This window comes from Passer montanus, unplaced genomic scaffold, assembly GCF_014805655.1.
Source record: "Passer montanus isolate IOZ18808 unplaced genomic scaffold, ASM1480565v1 scaffold1, whole genome shotgun sequence".
NCBI lineage: Eukaryota > Metazoa > Chordata > Aves > Passeriformes > Passeridae > Passer > Passer montanus.
In genome coordinates, this window is record NW_024356504.1 from 2,950,545 (window position 1) to 2,974,255 (window position 23,711).

At 38.4% G+C, this 23,711-nt stretch overlaps 1 protein-coding gene across 1 annotated transcript; it reads right to left on the reverse strand.

The window, feature by feature from the left end:
• Nucleotides 1-644: 644 nt before the first annotated feature.
• CPO (carboxypeptidase O) lies at nt 645-14,074 on the reverse strand. Its single transcript, XM_039699740.1, has 11 exons — nt 13,995-14,074; nt 10,748-10,823; nt 10,218-10,342; nt 7,649-7,763; nt 6,518-6,619; nt 5,596-5,700; nt 4,951-5,061; nt 3,743-3,833; nt 2,959-3,161; nt 2,119-2,203; nt 645-913 (listed from the first exon to the last, which is right to left on the reverse strand). The coding sequence occupies exons 1-11, from the start codon at nt 14,072-14,074 to the stop codon at nt 645-647; spliced, it is 1,362 nt and encodes a 453-aa protein (XP_039555674.1).
• Nucleotides 14,075-23,711: the final 9,637 nt, after the last annotated feature.

The following is a 23,711-nucleotide window of genomic DNA, read 5'->3' on the forward strand; positions in this document are numbered from 1 at the left end:
AGGGCCACACCTCTTCTCTGTCCCTACATGCTTGTACCAATTCAACTCTTCAGCTTGCTTCAGACTGTTGTAGATGGTTTCCTAATCATGACCTTTCACCAGCTTTTGAGGCCCTGTACTTTCTAGCAAATCCCAATGTGGCAGATTAGGGAAGGAAAGTGGAGGACAAGGAAGCCATCCAATTTTCTGTAGTGGGATTTGAGGACTTTTAAGCCTCACGGGTATCCTGCTAAGTCCAGCAACACGCAGAAGTCAGTGGGTTCAGGCAGTAAGGTAAATAGTGACAGATCAGGACTGTGGCTGACAGAAGGGCTGCACAGGCCCAGGTGAGCCCCTAAAAACATGCTCCAAAGAAACAGGGAGTAATAGTGCTCTGTCCTCATGGGTAGTTGTCATGAGTTGATGTTTTAAGGTCATTTAAAGACTAAGCAGAGCCAGCAAGTGAAGCTTGGGAAATTGCCACAGCTCTTTATCTTTTCCTTCTTCCCAAAAACATAGCTATCAAACCACAAGTCCTTTTATTTGATGGGATGAGCCTTTATTGAAATACTTGACATTAAATTCCTTTCCTGATGTAACTTTTTATTTTTGAGGGGACATTATATTTTTCATGCAAGACTCATGCTGGGTTCTCTAAGCTGCTTTTAAGAAACAGACCATGTAAGTACAATACTCAGACAAAGGCTCAGGCCCAAGCTGCTGGAGGTCAGCACCACATCTCCATTTGTAAAGTACTTCTTATCAACGTAGTCTATGATCGTCGTCACAGCCAACATAGTCTCCTCACACGTGGGCTGGATTTGGTTAGCAGGGAGAACGAAGCCATGAGTGCCCGTGTCCCGCAGTTCAAACGTGTAGGAGAACGGAATGCCGATCATGTGGGCCCAGTCTCGTGAGGAGCCTGAGTTATTGTCTGTGAATTTAAAAATAGAGAGGAGATATTTGTATTAAGCATGGTTCTTTAAAAATACTTCTTGTTAGAGTTAATACAAGTTTCTACCAGAATCCCTGAACTAAGCAGTAACCATATATCACTGTGACATGGAGAACAGTGTCTAGGTGCTGTAATTCTTAGCTATACTAAAAGTATGTGGAGTTTTCTAAGTGACACAGTTCTTCATAAGATGGCACTGAACAATAACAAGAGATAAGTTTCAGGGATTCTGTGTTTTTAGCATTTTACTGTGACTAATGTAGGGTACAAGATGGATTGGACATTTATCTGTTCTTGTACTTCATTTCCTACATGGATACTGACTAGAATTTATATATGTATTTTTAAAAGCATAATTTTGGTCAAACCTCAAAAATTTCTGGCTTCTCCCTATATCTCTGTACATCTTCCTTGTGAATTGTTTTCCTTACCTATTCAGTGTAAGTACAAACCCTGCCAAAATGCAGCCCTAGGCACAGGCAAGTTGCATTAAACTTACACTGCATTGCTCATGCAGTCTGTGCTTCTGGGACTGGCACTTGGGGACTGGCAGAGGCAGCCACTGGAATATGCAAACCACATGGGTTCTGGAGCCAACTACTCACTGTTCTCACTGACTAGCGTGACGTATTGCTTACTGGGAAAATATTGGGTTTACTAGGCAGTCTCTAGGGCCCTCAATCCTCTTTGCATAGGCTGTCAACTCATATTAGCTGTGATATGTTCGTGATGTGGCCATCCAGTCTATTAGGAACAGGGCTGAAACCGATGTATTTCACACAGAATTACAAGCAGCTGCCATGTGATAATGTCTGATGAAGTAACTGTAGACCTGATTGGGATTTTAATTTTTGCTTGAGTCCCATGAAGACAAATAGGAGTTTTGCTGCTGACTTCAGCAAGGTCAGGATGATCTATCACCAGTCTCCTTCTGTCCCCTGTGATGGATCTGTGAGGAATCCATGTAGGAACTAGCTTCTGATCAATGCTTCGTCCATTCCTGCAGTCAGCTTTCTAACTTACAGAGTTATTTTGTATTCAAATGACTGCTGCTGACATGTTGCACCAAAACAGCCCTTTAAACATTACTCAAGGTAGAAACTCAGCAAAACAGTACTTGCTGATGTATGTGACACAATTCTTTGAAAAACAGAGTAGTCAAATGGAAACATAAAAAAACTTACATAGAATTAAAGAAGGTGGTCCTACTTTGTAGCTGGTCCCATACTTTCCTGTCAATGCAGCAGCTGCTTCCTTTGCAACTTGCATCTGGAAATTCAAAACAGGAACAGCCTTCGCATCAGTGGCAGTACCTTTGGCAATTATTTTGAGTGGACCAAAATTTTTGTCTCTTCCAGCTTTACATTTACATATGATCACCTTTATAACACACTGGTACTGACTACAGCAGTGATTGACCTCTTACTTTTTTTATTGCCATAGGCTCTCTATCCCTTTGAAACTGACCCATAGACAAAATGAATTACTTTTCCAATGATTCATAAGAAGTCCAAACCCAAATCCCTCATGCTTTGGCTAGTGCTTAATCTACTTGAATCTTCATAAATACACACATAAGTGAACTTAAATCAGAACACTAAGAAACTGAGGGAAGAAGTAACCAAGAAACAGGTACTTACTTTGCTCCCATTTTTCTAAGCATATTTGGAATACCCTTTCTGGACACAATCATGATAACCATATGTGTATAATGTGCTGGCATCCTAAAGTGTGAATTCATTCTTGTATGCAGTGAAAGTTAGTGCTCTTTTCCACTTACATTGTTTTGCATTAACACTATCTGTAGTAGTTCAGTTTTCCTGATTTAAGATGAAGAATTAGGATTTATGAGGCAAAAAAAACTTTACTGATGCTGAACAGAGAAGCAGTAACTCTGTTCAAGCCAAGTCCTTGAACAAGCCCAGCTCCTCTGAAGGAAAGGCAAGAGTGCAAGTAACGTTGTACCAGGTGCTACTGCCTGTACTTGCTCTCTTAAAAGGTAGAAGATAAATGTTTTGCCCTACCAGTTCTTCGTTGTTACTTGGAGGTTTAGTTGTGGAACCATATGGGCTGAGGATGAGCTGTCCATAGGAGTGAATTGTTAAATAGCACAAAATGTCACTCTTCTTGCTTTTGATAAACTGAGCCACAGCTCTTGTCTCAGGCTCTGATTCTGGTCCAGATCCACAGAAGACATCACTGCTGCAGTTAAAGGATGCACCAACACCTGGGGAGGAATACAAACACTGAATCAATGGAGAAATATAGAACACCAGTTCAGAAGGAACTGGGAAATTTACCCTGGAGTGTTAAGGCATGTGTTTATGTGGGCAGGGGACTAGACAGCTCAGTGGGACTTTAACATTACACTCAGTAGGTAGCAACTAAAATTTGATGCAAGACTAAAATATTTATTGCACATTTACAGGAAGGCTGCAACAAAAACACTCTGACACCACCACAGTGTACCACACACCAGGGAAGCTTTGGAGGCTCCTTGAAATTCATGGCAAATGTAAATACTGGCTGTTAAGTGACTAACTCTTAACATTCCTGCCTAGAGCTGATGCTTGCTCCTGCAGTGAATTAGAGGTATACTTACATAAGAGAAATTTTCTGCTCACAAAAATAAGTGCTGGTTGAAAGTCAATGAGTTAATATTTTGACAAACGAGGGTTTTATTTTTACACATGCCTTGATGAAAACAAGGTGAATATTCCATTCTTGAAGGACTACATTTTATTTCAGAAACTAGTTATTACTCTTGCTTTATTTTTATGTTCATGATCTGAAATACTTCAAACTTACTGCCCCAGGATGAATTGAAGTTTCGGTTCAGATCTGTGCCATAGCAGGTGCCATTCTCATATGGAGAACGGCTTTTCCTCCACAAACGATCCTGAAGAAAAGTAACTTCTGTTACATAATAAAAACTCATTGATCCATATGGCCCAGTGATTATATGGTGTAAATACCCCTTTCTTTTGACCTCTGCATTCTAACTAACCCTGGTATTGTAAGACTACAACTCCATGTGCAAGGGTGATAAAGCTCAGTGGCAGAACAATTCATCTACTACAGCCAGTCTGTCATCAGCCACAAACCTGTGTTCACTCTGAAATAAGCTTCCTGAACTTTTTCTTTTTTTTTTAAGTATGCTTTTTCTGTAGTACTCAGCTGCTTCTGTGCAGTGTAGTACTCCTAAGCAAGGCATTATGAGTCATAAGAGATGATAACATGTTTCAGATTCAGAAAAATTAATTATTTTTTGTCAGTTAATCTTGCTACTGCCCCCTGGTTCCCTGCTATACTCACAGCTACACAGGTTCTGTGCAGACCTCACTGCGCTACCTGCATGAGCTTCCCAGATGAACTACCTGTGCATCCAAGTGCAGCATTTGGTATGCCCCACACCTGCTGGGGAGCAAGGTGGGAGACAGCCCAATCCACAGAGTGGTAGCCATGGGCCATCCAAAGGTCCTGTATTAAAAGGTGCTTCAACTAGGCACAGAGGCCTAAAAGCGTGGTGAGAGTGGCTGAAGGCCAACATTTTGCATTATTGTCTATATCAGAAAAGGAAGATTATTTGGAAGGGCACACCTCTTCCATAACCAAATAGCCTGATATTTGACCAATTCTCCTCCTGTGCTGTGCAAAGGTTCTAAGACACATCTGCTACTTGACATCCTTTATGAATGAATAACTCTTCCAGACGTACTTAAGTCCATCAACCAAGCCTTGAGCTGTTATCAAAGAAGTAATCCTATCCCCAGAATCCCCAAACCAATTGATCTTGTAGGTTTGTCTTCCCAAGTCTCATTTGCTAGCAATATTTAGATCATTTCAAGTGATCACTGATTTTTCACAGAAGAAACAAAATCTCTCTGCCATGAAAGGATTTATGAGAATATCACTGTTTTCTGTTTAAGTATAATTGCTATGACGGTATCTAAAAGTAACAAAACGTGCTGGGCACATCTAACTTTCAGTCTAGTTCCTGGATTTTCACTACTTACTGTTTCCCAGGAATAGATGTAGCCATCAATATTGAGGACTGGCAAGACATAGAGGTCCAAATTCTGCAGAAATCTGCTTATCTTTGGGTCAGTTTTGTGATTTTGAAGAATCTGAAAAGAAAATATACAGAGCACTGAGCAGATAATTTGGTGGTAATCACTGCAAAGAGTGAGTTTAGAACTATCATCCAGTGATTACTCACTCCTGGACATCACCATGGTGCCCAACACCTACTTGATCCCCAGTGTGCCAGGTACTTTTTCTATACACATGGAACATTGCTATATCATAGATTAGGGGTTATGTTATATCATAGATTAAGGATTTATTTCAGGAGGATTGTGGCTTTTTGGTAGAGAGAGGCTTGATCTAACAGCCTTTGTGAGAAAAGGTGATGTTGATACCAAGTTTTGGAAAGCTTTAGAAACATTCAGCTGGAGGAACTGGCGCACTAATTAATATTGTCCCATATCTCAAACTGTGCTTTGGACTTTGTTCTCCACAGATATCTGTACTATACACTAATTTTGCAAATCATATTTTAAGAGAAAAGCATAATACTTAGTACCAAAATAGAAAAGATAACGGAAGCATCCAAATTGATATGGTTTGCTTTTTATCTAAATGAAAGAGTAAGGACTCACTTCTTTCACAAACCACTGACAGAAGGCTGGAGAGATCCATTCTCTGGCATGAATCCCACAGTCCATCCAAATTATCTTTTTGGTTTTATCTGATGGTTGGCTGATCTGAGAGAATGTAAATGTGACAATTTAAAAACTGTTACATTGCAATAAAACAGCTTAATGTGATACAAGAAAGTAAAAGAAGTACCATGATATGCCATTGAGCCATCTGAGATTATTATTATTGTTATTATTATTACAGACATCTTTATGACAAGCTCTTTTTCCTTATATCCCCATCTTTATAGTATTAGAAGGCATGAGTTTTAAAGTATCTGTTGAGCAGAAGTGTAAACAGAACAGTTAATAGAACAGTTTCTTTTTTTCCTTTTTCATTTGTATTCATTATTCACAGGAGTGGTTGCTCTTAGTTGAAGATTTTAAATTTTTTTTTGTTTTTAGAAGGGGAGTAACAAAAAGGCAGGATGTCTAATACTACTCAATGATAGGAACAGATAGGCAATAACTAACCCAAATATGAAGACTATGGTTTTCACTATGTGTCCAATAAAAAAAGTCATGGAATACTGCTAGCAGAAGGGCTATCTGCTGTAAAAAGTAATAAAAATAACAAACTAAAAGTCTTTATCCTCACACACAGCTGTTGCCAAGCTAGTTTCAGCTTGATTTGTATTTCTAAACAAGGCTTCAGTTAAATTTGTTGTTTTCAGTACATAATAGCAATAGCAAGCTCATAATGATAGTGTCTGTGAAAGTTGGCAAATCTTACCATAATGTAGAGGAGTAAAGCCATCTCCTGTTATTTCAGTGAATTGGGATAAATGCTATCTTAGGAAACATCTGAATCCTGTCTTCTCCTGAGTACTTTTCTTTTTTTGTTAAGATATGTTTTATTATTAAGGGAAATTTCCTCCCTTACCTGTAGGTAATACATTGTTCGATTCTCAAATGTCTTCCCCAGGATGTGCTGAGTCACCAGCTCACTGTTGTTCTTCTGGATCTGAGTCATCCATTGATAAATCTGAAATCGTTGCAAAGAATTCTTGTCCAAAGTGGGAGTTTCCTTCTCTTTTCCACTTCCATTTCCAGATTAAAACATTTTCTTTTGTTTAGACAAGCAACATTTTCCCCAGAGTTTATTTCAGTCTGTGATGTCACTTACAGGCATGGAAGGTGTTTCACATGCCTCTGTGCAAAGGGATGGCTGTATCTCACTGGGTATTAAAAGGGAACATTGCTGCAATGTGACACAGATTCTCCATTCTGGATCTCATTCAACATGCCCATCCTAGTGGGCATCTTCCTGCTGAGCTCACCAGACATGAAGCCACACCATCAACTCTTCAAAAGAGTCTTGTCCCTATCAGCACTGATTTTCCACATCTGAGTCAGCAGCAGTCATCCTCAATGGGTAGCTCAAGCAAAACCTACATGAGGGTTGACTTTGTTCTGTTATTTTTATTATGCAGCTAAGAGGAAGTATTGCCACCATACACTGCTTTTGTCCAGGTTTGCCAACTGGTGCATGGAATATGGCACCAAGTCATCAGTGCCCACCCTTAAGACATTGTTTTCTCCTAAAGTGCCAAAAACCTGCCCTTAAATTACCTCTTTCTACAGAAGTAGAAAGTCCCACTGTTCACCCACTGGAATTTCAGACACTACAATGGCCATTGCACTTCACAATTGCCTCAGCACCAAACAATCTGGGACTTAAATGAATAAATGCTAAATAATAAAGGATGACAGGGTAGAAAGGTAGCAAACCAGCCAAAACACAGAATATTATCTGCAAAACAGTGCAGCTGCTTCTCACAGAGCATTTATATTTTGTTCAGTGCAGATTTAATAAAAATCAATGGCAAATCCATATTCAATTCAACCAGGTTGGGATTCTGGTCAGAAAGTAAGGACTGATTCTTTAAAAAAGAAAGTCAGAAACAGGTCCACTGACTTTAGCTGAGCTTTCTGCAAACACAGAATCGCCTTCTGTGGCATTTACAGAACAGAAAACAACAAAGTACACAAGCAGGCTTAGGTTTTTCTTTACCTCTTCCATTGGATGGTATTCAGTGTAGACATAACCTCCTGAGACCTGTCTGTGGCTGCTCCTCTCTCTTGGCATGCTCTGATCCACAAGTTTCTGCACATCAGGTATTAGGACTCTGAAAGACAGGGAGAGGGAGGATAGAATAGAAAACAATTCTGAACAGTTACTGCAGAACTGTCATAGTGGGTTCATTGCTTACATCAGCAAACAAAAGGATTTAACCTCTTCTGTTGTGATTTGCCTGCCAAGATCATCACCATCAGCATTACAGTTATTTTCATGTAAAACAAAGTTCAAAGTACTGAGATTTTCACAGGGTTTTAACAATAATAATTTTTACCAGATTTTTTAAGTTGTCAATTTTCTACCAAGGAAAAAATTCAAGATTTTATTTTCTTCACCTCTTCTATTTTTGAGCAAAATTCAAAAAATACCACCTTTGGGAAAAGGAAGCGAAGGAGAAAAAAATAAGATTATATTTTATTGTATTTTAGTGAGACATTTTGAATTTACAAAGATTTCACAGAAACATTTATTGCAATTTGCAGAAATCAGAAGAAACTCCTTATTTCCTTCAAATAGCTTTTTTTGCTTTTTAGCTACAAAAATAGCTCAGAAACTAGTATAGCACAGGCATAATTCCATGATCCAAGGAGTCCATAAAACCTTTTCCTTGGCTTCAGTGGACTTTGGATGAGAGGCTGTTCTTCCTCACTGCAATCAGCCCCTAGTAACTGCTGTAAATCTGTGCTCATTGTAAACGCTTGCGATAAGACAATTGCAAAGGTAGCTCCAACACTGTTAATCTCAAATGCTGGAAGTGCTAACAGGCTTTTCTGCTGACAGTGGCACTTATAAGCATTTCTAGGAACTGCATGTAAAGAAACTTTTTAACTTTCAGTCTGAGCTTTGATGTTTATTCACATCTGAACTTCAAACTAAAATTCAGGCAGTGAAAATTTCCATTAAGTGAAACCACACACACAAAATAGCTTATCAGTGCTCTGGAGAAGAGTCTGACGCAGTTGGAATATTGATGTCCTTATTATAATTTGTCATCTATGTCTCTATCATTATATACCTGACTGCCATGTTACCTTCCCTGCATGCCACTTGCCTTCTAACAGGTAGTTCCTGCTTTGAATCTGTTATAGGAACTTTGACTCTATTATTGTTGTACTCATCTCAGCCTCTTTGCAATACATACCCAAAATTTTCATCATGACTAATAATTACTCCTCTCTTTCTTTAGAACCCTATGTAAGGTAGATACAGTTCTGGCCAAGGGAAAACAAATTTGAGATGCTAATTTCAGCTTAGTATTTAAATTTCCACTAGAATCAGTTGAAACCATTAGAAAATTAAGAGTCTTGGCATAAAAAAAGTAAATATCTTTACTTCTGGGATGTTGTCTAAGTACTGAATATCTAAACCTCATACTAGATAATTTGTATTGGCTCCAACCTCGTATCTCTTCATCTCTGGTTGTCAAGGCATCACACTTACTAAAGGAACTTGTCAGGCAAGATGCAGGATGTCAAGATCAGCTTTAACTCAAAACAGCTTTGAAGTGACACCAATCCTCCTTAAACTCATCCTTGATTGGTAAATGTCAGTGTATGCCCATACGCTGTTTGTCATCAGCCCTGAAAGACTACAGGGGTATTTATATTAAATACTGCTAAATTAAATTAACTACTGATTACCTGAAAAAGTCAGTTCTAAAAGGGAGCAGGACTGTGTGAGGAATAGCTCTTATTTAATCCCATTTTCCTTTTTAAACACTGTTTGTATCTGGATTAGATCTTCTGGTTGCAAGTAAGGGAAGATGTGGCTATGTAGGTGTGATAAAACATTGTGGGATATTTGCAGGTTGTGGCTCCCAGTTGTGTGCATAGTGCCCACCTGCCACTGGGATCTCTGTCCTAAGCTGGGATGTGCCAGGAAATTCTCACCAGCCTCGTGAAGGGGATAGGGGTAAAAAAATGCAGCTTTTGAAGAAAGTGGCTGAATATTCATTTTGAAAGGTCTCCTCTCCAAATCAGAGGAGTAACAAGAGACAGGAAAGGGAAAAGGAGAGCTAGAGACTGTTTCCCTGCAGTGACACCAATTAAACCTTTGGGCTCTCCAGAAGAGGAAGGACCCTCCAGTCAGATATCCATGCTTTCCAAGAGGAAAGTATGTTCTTATAAGTAGTGGTTACACCAACTTTGGCCTCTTGAGGTCAGACTAAAAAATTGAGTCATATATCCAAGTGCCATCTTCTCAGTGACTGCTAAGAAGGCCACAGCAGGAAACAAGACAGATTGGGCTGTCACAGGTTCCAGTTCCAGACTCACTGTCCAGGCTAGGTGGAAGGGAAGTACATAGGGCAGAGGGGAATGGGCTTTTAAAGGTTCATACAGCATCTCTGTGTTTGGCTGGTCAAGGTAACTTGGAGGCATTTGGAACAAAGGTTGGGTCCTATTGCCAATACTAGCTGACTTTATCAGATAGGGCTTGGTCCTGTTCTGATAGCAATGAAGATTATTAGAGCCAGCCTTCCCCACCAAGGTATTAGAGATTGTACCTGTAAGAGATCATATGCTGAGCTAAGCTGTTTTTCACCTCCTGCACCAGAGGGGCTGGGACTCTTATGTGCAGGTCTTCCCCAGCCCTGATGTCTTCAGGCAGCAGGGGTTTCCACAAGTCCAGCTGGGCAGAGAAGAAAGAAATTCACAAATGAAGCTCTGTTTTCAGAATGAGAACTATATTAAAGATAGAGTAGTTGCATATCAACAAATGAAAGATTTCCTTCAAAGTGTCCTGGTAACTCCCCAGTCATCTTTTCAAAGAGCATACAGCACAGGCTTAGACACCAGACACCACTGATAAGGAGCAGCATTTTCACTCAGCTATGCTAAGAAACTAATATTTTCATATAAATTCATTCAGGTAGTAGAAGGGCAATTCCACACTACAATAAGAAAAAAAAAAGTTAAATAAAGCTTTTTTGTAGTTTACTTTAACATTTATTCCTGTCATAAGCTACATGCATATCTGTTTTACAGCCCAAGACTCCACTCTGTTTGTTGGGCACATGTGGTTATTTTTACTTACCATGAAAGTACTGCAAAGAAGTTGAAGATTCTGGGCTTGCTGAAATGTTTCTGGTACAATATGCAGAACCTGATCCCTGGAAATTCAGTAGAGAAACAAGATCAGTTTTAAGGTCTGTTAAAGTATCCATGATTTCAGAAGTCAAAAGGACATATTTTGTTATGTAGAAGGAAGACAGAGCATGTAACAGTGCTGTTCCAACAAAAACACCTCTGAATTATGAATTTGTGGAATCTTTTGGCTGCAAACAGAAGTGATGTGACTTTTCTGTTGCTAGAGCATTAACCACTCTGTTTCCTCGCCAGTGGCAGTGCTTTATTCACCATACAAGCTTTGCAGAAGCCAACTGCTTGCATGAGCCCTGATGTGTGTTTCTGCCTTTGCAGGACCAGGGCCAGAATGAGGGCATTGTTAATACATGATAAATTGTTTATTTGATAAGATGTCACTTTCTTCCCCTCACATTTGGGATTTATTCAATTGTTACAGATTCACTTTGTGCTTGACTGGTCTATTTAAGCATGCAGAAACTTTTGATAGTCATGATAAATTAACGTTGCTAAGAACTTGAGATGTCCACAAACTGCTTTTCATGAGAATAGCCAATTTATTCCAAAATAGCGAATATTGTTGTCTCCAGAACTGCATATTCTTACTCAATTCACAAGAAATAAAAATTTCTAGTACAGAATCTAGCATTTTATATTTCTAGAAAAGACTCACAGAATCCAGTGTCTTAGCATATGTTTTCATGAGATCATATGAAAATTTCATCTACTACAGGCTTAATCTGATGAAAATAATTGAAGTTTACAAAGAACAAATTAAAATGGATGGAAATGCAGAAAAAGCAAATCAGTATGTTCTGTTAAAAATGCCCTTGGAAGTTTTTTGTATTTTTTGTTCAGTGTTCAGTGTTCAGATCAGCTTTCCAGGACTGACAGTGAGTGTGATGTTTCTGGTGAAAGGGTTTCAGAGTGAGGAGTGGATGCTGATGACTACATTGCATTACTCAAAGGGGGGAGACCAGTTATCCACTACTGATGAGAACAGAATAGAATGGGGAATACTAGAAACTTTCGTGCTTGCCAGCAACCAAAAACTGCTTCACAGCCTCTTTTTGTGACTTCAATGGAGTCTTTACCAGACAAGTATAAAAAATGAACATTTTACATTTTAAAGCTTTTGTAGCAGAAATTCTTGTTGCAAAAGCAAGCCATGGTCATTATAGTCATCAACATAATGTGCTCTCATCATCTGAACTGCAACTGCCATCTTTTGTGCTTCCATGCAGGAATGTACAATTATCAGCTTAATATACATGCAAATAGAATTCACTATTCATTCACTTTATCCCCAGAGAAATAGAGGGATTTGTGGGTTTTTTACATCTCTCTGAGCATATCACCTTTTCTGAGTGAGAACCTGATAGTTAAAACAGGCAGTTTACTACTGCTTTATGAGATGCCAATGGCCCCATATCTATGGGGGGAAAGGATTACACTTGTATTGCACACAGGAATGGTGCAACAGTCATGTTGTCTTTAATAAACCTTGTAGATGCAGGATAAACATCTTTGCTAGCAGAATAAACATCTCAGCTGCAGTTCAGAGTTTATTCTCTCTGAATGCCTAGGCTTGCTATGTTCTTTGTCTATCAGGAAGGGAAACAATATCCTGTAATATCTTTCTATCCTCATTGACATTATGTCTTAATTACACCAAATCAGAGAAATTCCAGACAGTCAGATTGCTGCCAGATGGCCAGCTCTTATTTACTGATAAACCTTTCACAATAGCCAGTGTGGAGACAAACTATTTTTAATAGTAAATTAAGATTAGAAAGCATACATTTGTTTATGATTATGAACTAAGTTTCTCAGTGGAGAAGTGCAAAGTCAGCCCATGTGACCACAAGAGAACTACAATTTTTAAAATTCTACAGTTAAGCTTGCTTAACAAATGAAAGGACTGTTCTCAGCACAAGCTATGTGTCCTTGGATGCTCATAGATTGGATATTTCATTTCATTGTTAAACAGAGCGGAGGACAATGAAAATGGGCTTTACTAATAATTTGGTCTTTGTGCAGGTGCTGCCCACCCAAAGTCACACTGACCATTCAGTACCTGTTTTTAAATTCCATGCACGTACTAGACAGGTTCAATTCTGGACAATAATTAGAAACAAAAATGAAAAATATATTACCAGGGATCTGCTGAATTCTATTCACTGAAATCAGGCTCTAACTGCATCTCTGATACAAATCTAAAGACTAAATATTATCCAAGGAAATAATACAATTGAAGTAGTGAGTCTGTATGCTCTGCTGGGAGAATTTCCAGGAGTGCTGCTGAATGGGTACACTACGAGGGAACTTACTTGCTGTAGGTATTGCTTGATTTTCTGTCCTTTTCATGACTATATTCTAGGATTATAATTCATCTAGAGGCATTCAGCACCAGATTACTTTCTCTGTTTGCTTTAGAAAATTCCATGTGTAAACTTATATGTGACTAGGTGGCCTCCAAACTATGCTCATGCCCACCTGCAAATCCCAGCTGCCACAATGGTAGCTACCTAGCTCCTTGAAAGGGTGAATGAAACAAAAACAGTTTAGATAGGCAAACAGAATAATTTTACATCACTCATTTTCTGAAGTGCAACTGAGAATGGAAAACAAAGCATAATTAGAGATTTCATACATTTCAAAACATTAATCAGTAATAAAAAAAAGGTGATAATCTCATTCTCTGAACACCTTGGAGTGATGATTGTCTGGAACAGCTCCCTTAGCTTTTTTTTTTTTAATTGTTACAGATCTGCAACAGGTCTTCACTATCTTTTTCATATAATGTAATCTGTCTTTTATTAATAACTATAATTTTGCTCAGTCATACCCCTTGCTTTATAGTCAGAAAAGGCATTTTACTCCTGCAGCATCTGGTTTCAAAGTTCATTATGAAAGAGGCTAAGCAAAATGCATTTCAACTAATGGAAACAGGGCATCCTGAGATGCATTTGAGAACCATTCTGTGGCTCCTACAGCTGTAGCTATGTCTTTTTTGGCTTGGATTAGATTCACTCATTCTTCATTTCCCATCTTCGTGTTTTCTTTCCCAATCTTACAAAGTTTACAGCTTAGTAACCCTGTGTCCAGTTTTCCAGCTCATAATTGTTATTATTCATACACAGATTCTGGGACTTTCACTGCATGCACAATTCTTCATGAAACCTGTTCACACTCACCTGTCATATTGCAATTTCAAGCTGAATTTTCCAGGAATTAGTATTCCCAGAGAAAAGATGATCCCAAGAGAAAGCCACATCTTTGTCCAAAGAAACCCAGCACTGACAGTGCAGCACTAAAAAGGAGGAAGATAAATCTGGACTGAACACATGATTTATACAATTATAATATACAACTAGACTTATCCTTGAAGACAACTGGCCCTTTATGAATCATTAGCTTCACTTGTAAAAGTTCTAGATTAATCATTAAATTCATTTATAAATAGTTCTACTTTTTCTTAATTCTTAAAAGTTTCTTCCACACCCCAAAACACAAACAAAATTAGCAACATTCTTACTGAAACACTTTTTCTAAGAACTAAGAACATTTTTCCTCATGTCACCTTTTTATCTTTGAAAGTATTTTGTGACAGAATTGGTAGAATTTAGAGAAAGTGTGACCTGCAAGATCTACAGCAAATCATGATGGTTAGCTTATAACAATCATAGAGATAGGGAAGTACAGGTAGCAAAAAAAGCTCTATCCTTACTCTCTTTCTTTTTGTGTTTGTGCCTTTATGGAACACTTCTGTGACCTCTTAAGTGCAGTTATATCACTTACCTAACTTAAAAGAGAACATAAAAGAGCAACCAATGCTTCATATAAGGAAATATTGGGACATCAGAGGCTCATCTAAACCACTCTTAGTTGGTTCAGATCAGTCTCTAGCCACAGACTTACAACTCTACACTGTCATAAAAAGTGGTTTTGTTATATAGATTTTTTTTAAGTGGGCTGGTTACTATCTGAAATATTTAATTTCTTGTTTAGTTCACATGGCAAGTGTTAACATTTGTAGGCTGTAGTTAGACATGTAGCACAGTTCTTCAGAAAGAAATTGTTTCCCTCATCCTCTCTCTTGGATTAAAACTATCTTGTGGTGATTTGATGAAGAAAACTGCATGGATTTGGGATGCAGAGACTCCAGTTTGTGTACATATATAATGGACATGATACCATGCTGTAACTGTGGGATATTTACAGATTCTTCTCATCAAAGTACAGAGTACTCTTACATTTTTATGAAGGCTGTTATCAATGAAACAAGCAGCAGAACTGTCCCAGTATAAAAGAGGAACAGCTTAGCTCAAAAGTGTTTTTTCACAAAACCAGGCTGCAGGCAAGAGAAGAATATGCTCTTCTTTATAAATCACATCAGACCCTTTCTGTTTTATTGCAACCTTCTCAACAGCCTGGGCCTGAAAATGCTGAGTATTCTCTCCATGTAGATATCCAGCCCACAATGACTTCCAGAAGAGCTGAAAGAAGTCAAGTTTACAGGATTAGATGCAGCTTCATTTGTGAGGAGTCAGCAAAACAAATTCATGTTGGAAGTTCATATTAACACTCAGGACATCTGCTCAGATAACCTTTGCTTTTGTTTCCTTTGTCTCTGCCAATGCTATGAGGCAGACTCATGATTTTAAGACTCAGCAGTGTTGTCTGTGCCCTTTTAACAGACTTGGCTTTGAACTGGGGTTCAGTCCCTTGACAGGGGAATAGGAATCTAGGAGAAAAATCTAGGGGACTCAGAATCTAGGAGAAAAATATGTAAATGCAGGCATAAAGAGAAATGGAGCAAATTATGATAAGTGCTAAAACTCAACTCCAGCCCAAAGTTTCCACCTTCATGTTGAAAGCAGAAGCTATTTATTCTGTGGTGAAAACATCACTCCTATGATGCCAAATAGTTATGAAGATAGACAGACAGACATAGATAGATAGATACATAGATAGAGTCATTGCGCTTAATGAATATAGAATTCAGAAGAAACGGCAGTTGATTGCTAGGTCTTTGATTTGAATTCTTTTGAAGTTTAGTTGATTTTAATGGCCTTTAGATGAAAGTCCTGTACAAATAATTATGGGCATTTCTCTGATTTAAGAAATGGGCTTATTTGGGGGATTTCAGCAGAAGATTTGTTTGTAAAAGACAATACTTCATTTTCTGCTTGCGTTCAGCTGGCAAGCAGTACTTCTGAATTCAGAATAAAAGCCATTAGAGACATTATTCTGCCACCAATGCAAAAAAATATCTTGGGATGAACAGTAAACTTCAACAAGCCTGTTGCCCTCTTGGGCATAAATAATGTGTCTCTCAGTAATAAAATCTGTTCTTTGGTCAGGTTCTTGCTGGCAGCTGCTTATCTTTCTATCAAATGTGGGAGGCAGCTTAATGCATTTATTCCCTCCTTGAAAATAGTGGGCAAAAAGGCATGGGACTTTCTGGGGAGAGGAAGGGTCATAAATATGTGATACAAACATGCTACATGAAACCATGTGGTGTCCTTTTTTCCAAACAAGTTTAGTTTGCACATCTTCCATACATTCTTCTCAGAGCTTCAGAGCATTTTTTTCAGTATCAGTTTAGCCTCTCAACTGCCCTGTTAGACAAGCAATTATTATTTCCACTACTTAAAAGATTAAGAAAAAAGGGGGAAAAAAGTGACTCCCCAAGGTGACATAGGAACATTGCTGCAGAGCCAGGAATAGAATTCAGATCTCCTGACTCCCTGTCTGGTGCTTCCTTAAAAATATATGACCATCTGCTCTACTGCTGGAAGTATAGATACTATATGCTGACTCCAACAAGCTGGCTGCTAAGCCTGTTAGTTTATCCTCTTTTTATCCCATACTGATATCATCTCCAGCTAAGCTTTTGGCCTGGAGTCAAAGTGATTTCCAGTGTTTGAATGATTCGACCTGCATGTTATTGTTTTAACCTTGCACCACACATATGCTCAGCTATTTGTGACTTATCTGCATACAGTCTGTGTAGCAACAGCCACAAGCTAGAACTGTTTTGTTTAAAGATTGCATACTGAAGCACACCACATGTTTTAAACAACTATCATATAGCAGGCAGTTTGATCCTGGTAGCTTCCTGCACCCAGATTTCCTGATGAGCTGCATGTTACTTTCAAGGACATTGTTAAAGAGACAATTAAATGTACACATGTGTGTCTCCACAAATGTCAGTTCATCATGTTAAGCTTTCCCACTTCACAGCTAAATCCCACACTGAAACCAAAAACCTAGCTAAACTAGATGGAATTTAACATGATCAACATTTTTTAAAATCATCATTGGGATTCAGAGAAAATCATGCTCCATTAAATTTTCTTCTCTCTCTCATTGCTGCAGAAAACTCACTGTATGTGTCCAAAACAGAAGCATCACTCAGTGGGGTCAAAACAGTAGCAGACTAGTGTGCCTTAAATCCTACCTAGACTTGTGCTCCACTGCAGAGGGGGGTGGATAATTCAGCTGTTTTACTGAAATATCCTCTGGTTATCTCTGTAATTTTACTTGGGGAAAGAACACAATGAATTGACAGTTCTGTTTCCCATTGTGTTGTCAGAGGACATAGGATGTTCTATAGGTATTGTCTTTTTCTGTAGCATTTATATATCCAGCAACATGTTGTGTGATCTTCAATGTGAATCATTGTTCCTCTCTGTATTCCAAGCCTTCGCTTCCACAGCTCTGTTATAGAAAGGTTTTACTGAAAGTCTCTGGACTCCATTGTGATTTGACAATGCTAAATGTTCTCAAACCTCATTAGTTCCAGCAACAATTTTAGGATAAATGGGAATATACTGGAAACTACGCAGAGTTACAACAATTTTGTTCTAGTCATCTTGCTGATATTTCCTTGTTTTCTCTCTGTCTCTGCTATTACAGTGAAAACACCCCATTAACCTTACATTTGGGACTTTAAAATAATCACATACCAGGAAGAATTCCAGGCAATGTACAGTAGATTAGAATGACATTACTAGTAAACCTTAAAATTAGTTCCATTAAGCCAACTTTAAATGTCCTGCAGCTCATCGAGCAACACAGGATTCATAAGTTTTATCTTAGTGGAACTAATTTGACTATTGGCACATGATCTAGCAGTTTCAAGAAATACACATTTACAGACACTTTCAAGGATGTCTCAATAGATTGTACAGCATTTGTGTACATGCATACTCATGTATTTGAGCACAACCATAAAAACCAGTGTGTTGTGTCAGTGTGGGAAGTTACACCTGCCTTTTCTCCACAAGTCCTGTGATGCAGCTTTTAGACAGCTCTCCTATCAGAGAGGAGCTTCAAGTACCCATAGTACCAATGGCAAGCAGCTCCTTATGGAAATGGATGACACCAAGCTGACAAAACTTGTACGGTCTAATTAGCCTGGCAGACCAGCTTCCTCAGACACCATTTTCTTTAACCAGGAAAAAAAGTTGTCTTTCCTTAACAACAGGTGGTCTGGAAAAATGTTAGTACTGAGTTGTCTTTCCTTAACAACAGGTGGTCTGAATGGTTACTTTTACTTCATCCTTTAGACAGCAAAATATCACTGCTTAAGGATCTTGCACTCTAACATACAGTCGGAATTCAAGATGATATTTACCATGTGTTACTCAAAGGTAAAAACCTCTTTTGGTTCTGATCTAGGGGTTAAGGGTGATCACATTCACAAGGAGTTGTGCACAAAACCCTATAATCCTTATGTAAACATAATTCCTATGGGAAATTATTCTGCATAAGGACTGTGCAATTAAACTTTAGCAGTGTTTTTCAGGTGCAATGGTAAATTGCTAAACCCCAAGTCCACACTTGCAAGGCTGGCTGCAGAATATTGTTCTTGCAGTTTGATCAAAGATTCAATTTGCTCAAAGATTTTAATGTGCTTGGATCTACTGTCAGGAAAAGAAATTTGGTTTTTTTAACTCACTTTCTCCAGTCCTAAAAACTTTGCTTTATAAGAATATCTTCTGATGACATGATTAGAACTCATGATTGCAAAGGTATTTCTCTAGGAGGAAAGAATTTACCTAAGTGTTTGATCCTGTGTTGTTGTTCTGAGTGGGCAAGAATTAGGCAAAAATAATCTATTTTGTGGAGAAACAAAACTTCTTGTAAAGCTTTAGCTGTCAAAGTAATGCACTGTTTGTTTTAGTTAGGCCTTTTTACAGAAGATGTCATGTAACATTAAAAACCTGGCTTGTATTTTTAAATAAAACAGTTATCTTTGTAGGTAAATAAATTAGTATTATATTATTCCTACTAGCACAACTGTAAAGGACAGCACATAAGTCTCCATTACTGTTTAATGGTTAAACAACAACTGTATCCTAGAATAGCCAGAATTATTTTTAATGAGTTCTGTTACAAGGGCTAAAACACTTTATGATGAGATGTGAATATGCTTGCATATGATTTCTTAAACACAAACAATACACACTGTATAGTAAGTAATTAGCTTTTGCAGCTATAAAACATGTTCATATTAACCTTTGTCCTTCATTGTACCAGCAATGACAGACACACTGAGCTTTCTGTGCAATGCCAATACCACTGAGTAAATTATTTTTTGCGTGCATGTAGTTATGTATGTGTGGCCATGCAAGGGGAGTAATGCTCCAGACCCTTCAACCACTGTGAGAAACTGTTGGAATGTTTATGATATCCTTGAAGAATCTCAGAGATCACTAATGAGGTCAATAGTACCTGGCAGAAGATCTCAAAGTGGATCATGCCTGAGTGAAACAAGTCCATTCTGCATAACTTACAGTCAGTAGAATTTCCAACGTAGTTTTGCAAATGAGCCTTAAAGAATTTGTAAGCCACATTTGAGGTGTGTATGTATGGGTGTGACATGCAGTAGAAACAGCTGCTAATAGTATCTGAGTAAGGGAGTGGGTGGAGTAGCTTTAAAGTGCTTGTGTGACACGACAGGGTAGGTTTGCAGTAAGGCTGTTGACATGGCTTGCGTTGGTCAGACACTTTGGGGTTCTTCAGCAAAGGCAGCCAAGACTTTCTTCACTCTCATGTCTGGACTGTTCCTCCTCTTTGTAAGAGGAATGGATCTGAAACATCAGCCAACTCTGCCTGGGAGAGCTTATAAATCCAAACAACTCAACATGGGGGCATCCCCATTATATAGACATGGAGCAGGGACACCTGGTTGGGCTGGAACTGTGCCTCTGCTGCCAAACAAGACATTCCTTGGAGTCATGCACTAACAAGATGGGTGCAGAACAGCAGGAATCTGGGTGTGCCCCAAGGACCTTCTCAGTGCCTTTCCTGTGAGAAGACAGATACGCAGTGGCAAGCAGGGAATTGAAGTCAGATTCCTTAGGTCTCTGACTACTACCTTTTAGTATCAGATCATTTTATCTTTGTTCAGAGAGAGTGGTTTTGATACTTTCATTGCTCTCTTTCCCCCCCTTCAAAGGAGTTATTAGGTTCAGCAAATTAATATCAAACCTACAGTAGAAATTTTGGAAAGTGCATTCTTTACTCTGCATCAGCAGAAACTGAACCCACCTCCATCTTCCTCAGTACTACCTTTTGGGGGGATTACTGCCTTCTGAGAAGAAAGTCTTCCTGCTGACGTCAGGGAGGCATTCACCATTTTGTACTGCTCCTTGAACACAGGAGCAGTACAAAACACCTTTGACTGATACAGTGCAAATCTCCGAACACACACGCACACACACACACACTTTTTTTTTTTTGCTTTACTTTTTATATCTCCATCATGTTCCTTACATTTATTTAGAAGTGACCCAGACTGAAGATTTGTTTAGAAGTTGGCATGTCCCTGGGACAAATCATTTATTGGCAAAATGAAGCATATTCTAAAGCAAGAAGTACAAATGCATCATCTTTCTGCCCCATACAATGCAGTGTGTAAGGGGTGTAGGTTTCTTTTGTATTTTCTGGAGAGTTCTGTGTGTTGAGGAACTGCTGTTCTGATAAAGCTGATATCTAACTGCTGAGCAATCACAAAGGGACCATACAATATTGGTTTTCAATATATGTATTTTTAAAGATTAAATAGTCTTTTATTATGTGAATGACATTTCAAATGTGGGTTCCTTCACAACAGGCCATTGTATATTTCCTGAATCATATCTCATCTGTGTCAGCACAAATCAAGACTTTAGTGACAATTGTTGCTATTTACACCAGCATCTGTGCAGTCAGAGGCCAATTCACCGGCTGCTCCCTACTGCAGAACAAGAAAACTGTGGCCACTTAACACATAAAGTTTTTTGCTTTGAAGTTGTAGAAATATACACACTCCGGGTGTATATTTGCTGTAGCGCCCTGACTTTAATCAAACCAGCTGAGGAACCACTCCCCTTTTCCCCACAATCCCCACATACTTTCCCATCTTTCTAAACTGTGAGTACAGGTGACATCTTATGTGCAGCAGAATCTGTACCATGAAAATCAAACGGGAAAATACAGAAGATTTCAGGAGTGCCCTTTGTGGATTGAACTGATAAGAATAAACTATGGCACCCACTCAAGAATCAGGAATGTTCAGTAAAAAATGCCGCTGTCTGTAAGCATGGATGGAGTCCCTTACCTAGAGCAGTAAAAAGTGAAAATAAATTCTCCTGTTTATAAAAAAAAAAAAATTCATCTTGCTTCATAAAGCAAGCATTTATCTAGGTTTTAATAGGTGCCATGGCAACAATGTTACTGAGTACTCATAGGCACATTTTTTGAGAGAGGAAACAGGATGAAACAAAAACCTCATGGTTATGTGTGGACACAAGGACCTGCTGCAGAAAAATACAAATTCTCTTTCTTATTATTTCTGGGTGGCTATTTGCAATTGCCACCACATTCATATATTATCACTTAATACCATTGTTGCCCAGAAATACTGAAAAAGGGGGAAACCTGCTACAACAAGGACTGATTTTAAACATAGTTCAGAATTCCATTGTATTTGCATCAGTTAAAAGAGATGAAGAACTACTAAAGCTGATGTAGTTGCTATAGCAAAAACCCCAATACCACAAGATTTACATGTTCACTAAAACCTACACTTAAGTACCATAGTCCCTTTAAAATTATGCATGTCACAATCATCAGATAACTCTGGGTCTGGTCTTGTTCTGAAATAACTAATTTCAGCTTTTCACATTTTTCACATTTCACCTAGGAGTGAATGTTTCACCTTTTTTGAGCTCTGCAAAGCACCTGCATTTCTATCTTAATTCCAATATTCTAGCGTCAGTAAAAGGATATTGAAACTGGTATTTGTGTCCAAAGGGAATAGCTCAATATTAACAAATGGAACCTCGTTCCTGCAAGCTTACATGCACTGGTATTTGCGTGCAAAGGGAATAGCTCAATATTAACAAATGGCAATACACCATAATACTTACTGCAATAACCAGAAAGGGGTGGAGGGAAGAACCAATTAGAGGGAAGTCTTAGTACTTCCTCCACTTTTCCAATTAACCAGAGCCACATCTTTAGCTCTCTGCCTACAAAGCACTACTCAACCTCTTGTCTATGCAGAATCTGTTGCAATACCTGAGAAACAGTCTCTAAATCAAGATTCATTTTATCTAGATTCTGATTTCTGAACAAAAATCACACTCTTGCATTGAACTTTTAGTCCCTCTTTCCCAGTCACTTATGAATATCTTTATCATTTTTAGACCAAGGTGGAAATTTTAAAGAGAGTTCCTGAATGTTTCTTGTGAAATATGTAGCCAGAATATTTGATACCCTGAGAAGGCCGGAGTTAGGGTTCAAAAGTAGATTCAAATATGAAGAAATCCAAACTGGAGAGAATTACAGATCATCACGGTCTGAAAATCCAGCTGTTTATGGAGGAAATTTGTTTTTCCAAATACTCACTGTTCTCATTTTGCATTACTTGATAAAATTTGTTTCATTTTTGCTCAGATCATACCAGTTTATTTTTTGTTAATGCAAGAACCTTCCTGACCTTTGCAGCCCACATCTTCTGCCTGTTTCTTGCTTTCATTTTAGATCTGTTCACACATCCTGCAATGCTTAACATGGATCCTTGGGCCTGTGAAATTTGCTATATAACTTACATTTTTAAATCTTTCTCTCAATGTTTTCTTTTTGATTGTGTGATGCATGACAATGATCTAACCTTGTCACCCTTTTGCATGTATAGCTTTATGATGATGTGGAGATTTCACAGGATAAACAGTACATGCATTATTCTCAAGGGAAAAAAATTATCAGATAACCCAGCTTTATCATGGCATTTTACTGTTTTGTAATAAGACAAGATTTATGAATGAAATAATGTCTAACAGCAAACAGCATGTAAAAACTGGGAATCATAAAAGGCAGTGTCTGTTTCTTTGAGATTGGCAGGACCAATACTGAAGTCCAGTATTTCATAGCTCAGAATGAAGAAAAGACATGCTACTACTTTTCTGACTTCTTTGTGGCTCAGGAATAAAATATAGTGCCTTCCTATGAGAGTCTGGTTAAATAGATGGTTGCTTAGTGCAGCTGAGTCCCCTGTCTTTATGTCATAGATATATAATTAGTCTAAACCCTATATTTTCTTTAATAAGCCTTCAATTCATTAAAAATCCTCCCCTGCTTCAGCAATTTAGTTTACTTAATGAATTACTTATTTTCATTTCACATGGATTTGAGAATCTTGGCTTGCTACAGATTCTTGAAATACCTTTAGTCAGTCAAACATTACAGCAAAGGTCTGGGTTCCATCCATTGATAAGATACATCCATGGGCTGTATGAAATAAAGCCATATACAGTGTCCTTGTTTCTCACTCCTCACTGAGAAACAATTTCCAGCCACTGCTCTTACAATGAGTTCCAAGTGTGAATAAAGGTTAGAAACACATGTTCCTGAAT

Coding starts and splice junctions, on each gene's coding strand:
- CPO (XM_039699740.1), bottom strand. CDS start 14,074: ATGTGGCTTTCTCTTGGGATCATCTTTTCTCTGGGAATACTAATTCCT. Junction 3,162..3,742: donor CTTCAATTCATCCTGGGGCA/GTAAGTTTGAAG, acceptor ATTCCTCCCCAG/GTGTTGGTGCATCCTTTAAC. Junction 2,204..2,958: donor CAAGTAACAACGAAGAACTG/GTAGGGCAAAAC, acceptor TTGAATTTCCAG/ATGCAAGTTGCAAAGGAAGC.